The sequence below is a fragment of the Mandrillus leucophaeus genome, unplaced genomic scaffold, assembly GCF_000951045.1.
Source record: "Mandrillus leucophaeus isolate KB7577 unplaced genomic scaffold, Mleu.le_1.0 Scaffold122, whole genome shotgun sequence".
Classification (NCBI taxonomy): Eukaryota; Metazoa; Chordata; class Mammalia; order Primates; family Cercopithecidae; genus Mandrillus; species Mandrillus leucophaeus.
This window is the reverse complement of record NW_012100543.1, coordinates 3611424-3617960: the sequence shown is the minus strand read 5'-3', so window position 1 is coordinate 3617960 and position 6537 is coordinate 3611424. Positions and strand designations below refer to the sequence as shown.

Genomic DNA, 6537 nt, shown 5'->3' with positions numbered 1-6537 from the left:
CAGGATGGTCTCGATCTCCTGACCTCGTGATCCGCCCGTCTCGGCCTCCCAAAGTGCTGGGATTACAGGCTTGAGCCACCGCGCCCGGCCCTCAGTCTCTTCTAACTGGATTTGAAAGATCTTCTGGCACTTTCCTGTTTCTGGAAATTTTCCAATTTTCAAGTTTAACTTGACTTTTTAAATCAACCTGGAGTTAATTTATGTTTTAATTCTTTTATTATTATTATTAGCAATAGTTTTATTGTTTATTATTTATTATAAAGCAACATTAAAGAGAAAATTTTAAAATTATCTTTAATTTTCCTGAACAGTTATATTAATTTTGGAATTTTTTGGCCTTTGTTTACCTACTTATTTCTTAATTAGCCATCACAATGAATCTGAAAGAGCTTTATTATTATGTCTGCTTATAAAGTTTAAGATAATGCAGTTGATTAATGTTGCCCTAAGTAACACATATAGTAAGTGGCCAAATCAGGAAGAAAAATCAGGAATTATCTCAAGCCTGCTCTGTCTCCCTACTCCCTGCTGTGATGTTGGCCACACAACCTGGTGCTTAATGGATATAGGTAACATTATCTTATGCACTATTACTTTAACTCAAAATCAGAAATAATAGCAGTCTGGAATAATATCAACAAAAACTCCCCAACCAATCCCTAGAAGAAAATCATCAAGATTTTGTCAACTCTGAAGACAATATTGTAGGAAGTATCTAATTATGAGAGGAGAAACAGAGAATTAATGTGACTAATAGAAATGAGTTGTTTTTATTGGGGGAAAAAAGCTCCAACTTGAACTAGACCAACTGAGACTCCTTAATATTGCTGCTCAGATATTCCAAGCCACTTATTGATCATTTAGTTATAAAGTCTTCTCATTGTTCTTGTCAGTAATCCCATTGAGTATCCCATTAAACTAAATGTAGAGTTAAACACGTGGAAAACAAGGGTTCATAAAGTGTAATTTGTAGAAGGAAAAGAAAAACAACTTCCATATGCTTACTATGAATAGCATAAATAGGGATGGTTGCCTTCCATTTAGGATTCAACACCATATGAAAGATGACACAATGAGGTGAAGAGTGAACCCTACAGCCCTTGGAACTGTCAGAAGAGTCTATTTCACTTGTATATTTTCTAGAATACCAAGTAGAAGGAGGCAGACTTGGGGAGATATGGATCAGCCACATTGGAGGGAGTTCCAACCATGGGACTGCTCAGAACTCTAGCTTGGCTCCTAACCAAGTTTGAAATGATCACAGCCACAGCGCTAATTGAATTAATTTGCTTTTCTTCAGGCAGGATGGGGAAGCAGAATAGCAAACTGGCCCCCGAAGTGATGGAGGACCTGGTGAAAAGCACAGAATTTAATGAGCATGAACTCAAGCAGTGGTACAAAGGATTTCTCAAGGACTGTCCAAGCGGGAGGCTGAATCTTGAGGAATTTCAGCAGCTCTATGTGAAGGTAAGTTGTTTTTCAACCTTATTTTTATTCCTTAGGCCAGAACTATGGCCTTCATGAAATGTACCCTCACATGGAATTATAACTCCAAGTAGCCAGTTTGTTTCAACTGGCTGTTTTCCATTCAGAAAGAAAAATTAACATTTAAAAATGCAAATGTATATATGTTGTTCCCAAAATAAGCAATTTCTGAACAAAAAGAGTAATTGTTAAATCAAAGTGCTGAATAGAGCTCAAGGAATGACAGCATCTGGTGAAAGAACCATAAAAAGCTCAGAGAAGAGTGTTTACTGATAATTATTGACAGTTTGCTAATTACAACATTGTTTGTCCTGTTAAAGGTAGGTGTACTTCTCCCAGTTAAAGAAAAAGTACACAAGATGGCTTTTTTTCTCTCTTTTTTTACCAAAAAAGATGCTCCTGTATCCAGATAAGAACCCAGATTCCCACAACAGCACATTTAGAAAGGCGGAGGTGGGGTGTAGCATACCTCTGGGCAGCAATGTCTACAACATGGACTCATAACTCAACACCGTACACTGCTCAGAAACTAACCTTTCCCTGAACATTACACAGAACAGTCCCATAAATGGTACAATTTCTACTGCAGTAGTATTGTTTTGGCTTGTCTGAGTCTACAAGTTGTATTGGTTCTAGACTGGGCTGATCTAAGACATTCCATTTCATGTATACTTATGTAATGTTACACGAGTAAAAGAAATACATTTTTAAAACTTTTTCTGATTAAAACACCAAATAGAAAAATATTGCTTTATATCATTTAATTAGCAAATGTTGATTTGAGCAATATTGAATCACCCAGATGTATTAAATGTGTATGTGAAATGATTATATAAAATATTAAGCATTATCGTTACCTCCTGAAACCAAACATTTCCCATAACCTATGATCCAGCAATTCCATTCTTGTACTGTACAAGAAGGGGCATGTGTAAGAATGCTCATAGCTGCACTATTAACAATGGCAAAACTGGGAAACAACCCAAGTGCCCATCAAAGGGAAAGTGGAAAATACACAGTGGTATATTTGAACAATATAACATTATAGAGCAGTCAAAATAGTTGAACTGCAGCAACACTAAGACATTAAAAAAGCAAGTCTCAAAAGATTCTAAAGTAAATACAAATTTTTAAAAATGCACTTTACAGGATTGCCAATAAATGCAATAAAATCATATAAAAAGGAAAGCAGGGAAGTGATGAACACAAGATTGAAATGAATAGTTACTTCAAGTGGGGAAAACCAAGGGATGGGATGGGGGTATGGCCATGTGGTTAGATATGTATTGTGTTCAAAGTCATAGCTGTTGCAATTGTTTATTGCATCATTAAAAGCTCACTAATCAACAGAATAAATAGTGTGCATTTTTTATGATCACTGTGACATTTCTAAGAAGATCTGGGTAATCAATTATTAGCATGCCAATATCCTTTCTATTGAAGTGCTGAGAAGGTGCATCTATTACTCAATTGATGTCCATTGCTTTTGCAGAGAAACAGGATAGTATGTATTTCCTAGATAGCCATACTACTCTCCCTAGTTTTCAATGTCACATCTTCTATTTTATTACCTAGGGGCTAGTCCATGCCTTGGAACTGTCTCTATTCTCAACCCCAAGGAAAGTACAGACAAACAAGATTTGTCAAAGTCACTTTCATATCACTAAAAGCCATGCAAGCTGTCACCCGACGATTAAGAGAGCTCTGTGTGCCACATTCCTCACTATTTGTTTAAAATGAGAGAGGTATTGCCTTTGAAGAAATAGTTGAAATGCAGGAAATGAAGTATTTTATTTACACACTGGAAGTATGTAGCACTGAAAAAGCACCAGCCTCAAGGTGAGGGGTCATGTAAACATTAAGCATGCCTCAGCGTTTTATGGTACAACTGATGTATATGCACCAAAATTATCTCCCACCTCCCCATCTCACTCTTAGAGTGGGTTTTTTATTCCAGGAGGGGAATATATGACTTTCTGAACTTAGGTCTATGTTTTTGGCAACCTCTTATTCCAGCTCAGCCTGTACGCTTATATCAAATAGAAAGCAGGCAGTCTTTTTCTCCTTCTAGAGTTGTCCAAGGACAGAAAAAACCACAGCAGAAATATGCCACGTACACAGAAAAAAGAAAGGCAGATCTGATAAGCTGGAAAGGAGAAGCATGGAAAAAGATGTGGATTATGTAATAGGCCCAGAAGATGGGCTGATGAGAAAAAGCTTATTTCAATGCTTCTGGAAAAACATGCAAATATTCAGCAAGACACAGTCATTATCCTGGTGAATGGGCACATTCAGTGATTCCTTCTATCTTTGGTGCAGAGATTGAGACACCCTGGGATGCAACTGAGGGAGCAAAACTGACTGCAGCCTCTGCCCTCCTGTGTGTGCAGTCAGTCTGGCACATCCCCTCTTGCTACTTGACCCATTTCCCTTTCCAGGGGGAAGTCACCTCGGTTGCTAAAGAACAAGTTCTGATAAGTGTTTAAGGAGAGGCAGGATAACGGGAGTGGCTCCGCTGCAAGGCCAGGGACCACAGTCTCCCAACTTTAGAAGCCCTTGCATCCCAAATGTGAAGGAACTCCTTCAGCAGATATATGTTTAAAAGCATTTAAAACTGAGGTTTAGAAAAATGAGGCAATTTGCCCAGCATCACAAACTGAATGTGGAACAGACTTCAAAGACAGGAATGCTGACTCCCACTGCAGCACACAGCTCTGCCTCTCCGCCAAACTCCCAGAGCAGCTCCTCATTAACCCCCTCCAGCCCATCCACCATACAGCTGCTGGAGTGAGATTTGTAAAACACAGATCTGAACATGGTCCCTCCCAGCAAGATGCAGGCTTCACTCTTTAGTCATGCAGACACAGTCACCTCATTTCAATCAATGTAAGACCCAGCGGCTAGCACAGAGCCTGCCACAGAGCAAGTATGGGTAAGCATTTCTTGCCTGAATGTAATAAGTGCTGGCTGTGCATCTCCTTCTCAGGCAGCCTGGTGATGGAGGCATATAAAAGTGACTATGGGACAGTCCTCCCTGCCCTCCTGAATTTCACAGGCAAGTTGGAAAGATGTGATTCACCACAATGTAAGCTGTAATGACAGAAATGTTTGGTGGTAGGGCAAGAGTAGAAAGCAGAGAGGTTGATTTCAAAATGGAGTATTAAAACAAGAAGTTAATTAATGCAGTGATGAGAGGAAAACTTTTCTATTAGCCTTTTAGAAACCAAAATGTCCCCTAGCAGATAGCTCTTTCCTTTTTCAAGCTTGCTGCCTGTTATCAGCTGAATTATATTCCCCCAAATTCATATGTTGAAATCTTAACCCCCAATACCTCAGAATGGGACTGTATTTGCAGACAGATCCTTTACAGTGATAATAAAGTTAAATGAGGTCATGAGAGTGGGCCCTAATCCAGTGTGACGTGTCATTAGAAGAGGAAGTTTGGACACAGAGACATACACAGGGAAGGCCACGGGAAGACATAGGGAGAAGATGGCCATCATCTGCCAGCCAGAGAGAGAAGCTGCATTTGTTGGTAATCCTACGAAGTGTATTTTTTAAAATTTGTATTTACTTTAGAATCTTTTGAGACTTGCTTTTTTAATGTCTTAGTGTTGCTACAGTTCAACTATTTTGACCGCTGTATAATGTTATATTGTTCAAATATACCACTGTTTATTTTCCACTTTCCCTTTGATGGGCATTTGGGTTGTCAACACATTCTCTTGGACTTCCAGTTCCCAGAACTGTGAGAGAATAAATATCTTGATTTAAGCTCCTCCCCAGTCTGTGGTGCTTTGTTATAGCAGCCTGAGCAAATGAATATAATTCTTATTCCTTCTCTGTTGTCACATGCGTTCTCTGCACCCTCTACATCTGATAGAAAGATGCCTTCTGCCCCGGATGTCTGGAACTCCCTGCACACATAGGGATTTCTCTGTCTCTGGCCACAGAAGTTATAGCAGATGTTTCATCATCCCCACCACAGCACTGCTGCTGATAGGTTGGGAAGAAAGCATTTGCATTTGGTCACCAAGAACCAAGTACCTGATCACCTCCCATGGGAATTTCCTATTTTCAACAATCATTTTGATTGTCAATCCATCACAAATTAAGATGAGCAGTTTGCAATTTTAACTGTATTTTCACAGAATTGGCCGCAGTTTAATGAGAAAATCAACCCAGGGGAAGAGCAAGCAAGTGTGTAGGGAAGAAGTGTCTCCATCCCAGGGTCCTCTTCCTTGGAGAACTGGTGCCTTTGCTATTTTGCTTAGCCACTATGACATCAAAACTAAAGATATCAAGAAACAAACCTAGAGGAATCCTGCAAAGAGCCCTAAGTGGATTTTAATTTATGTTTGGAGTTTGACTTTCAAGATTATTTTCATCAGGAAACATTTGGGTTTGGTTTAGGTTCAGTTGAAAAGGCAGTCACAGAGTTGTTTAAAAAAAATGGGATTTGGAATCTGACAGATGTGAGAGTCATTCCTAGCTGTGTTTACCAAATCTCTGCTGGTTTGAATTTGTTTCGCTGTCTATAAGGTGGAAATAATAAGGCCTGTTTTATCACCTCATACAGCGGAGTCCCAAAGGAAAGAAGGGAAATGAAAACTATTTATGGCCTATCAAAAGTTGTGTTTGCTGTCCTGATTGACGATCCTCTCATTTACACTTAGAGAGCCAGGATGAAAATAGGTTTCATTTCACAGGCCACGTACGATGGCAGCACCAAATGGTGCACGGAAGAGGGTGAGAGGCTCTATGAAATTTCAATAGGAAAATGTGCCGTAGTCAAATTGTGATGTCTACCATGTATTCTGGTGGGTTTGGGGGATTCTTAGACACTGAACTCTGTGTCCCTTAAGCACAAACCCTTCCCCAGCCCCCTGCTGCCAGATAGGATGAAGATGGCATTTAAGGCCTTCTTTACCCATTTCCTACCAATCTCTCTGTGTCCTGATCCTCGTGCCCCTCCTCCAGATTGGAGACTTTCTTCCTCAATTCGATGGCTTACTATTTTGCAGATGAGGGGAGAGGTCCTCAGAGGCCACT

The 6537-nt window shown here is 39.7% G+C and overlaps 1 protein-coding gene across 3 annotated transcripts in view; it reads left to right on the top strand.

Annotated features, from left to right (window-relative positions):
* The window catches only part of VSNL1 (visinin-like 1), a 129594-nt gene that overhangs the window by 50747 nt on the left and 72310 nt on the right, over positions 1 to 6537 (top strand). For 2 of the 3 annotated variants that reach the window (XM_011971435.1, XM_011971432.1), the window contains exon 2: positions 1301 to 1467. In XM_011971435.1, the coding sequence (XP_011826825.1) occupies positions 1306 to 1467 (162 nt within the window). In that variant the 5' untranslated portion in view covers positions 1301 to 1305. Of the gene's footprint in view, positions 1 to 1273; positions 1468 to 6537 lie in introns of those variants that run through there. The other variant, XM_011971433.1, reaches the window with a different exon arrangement.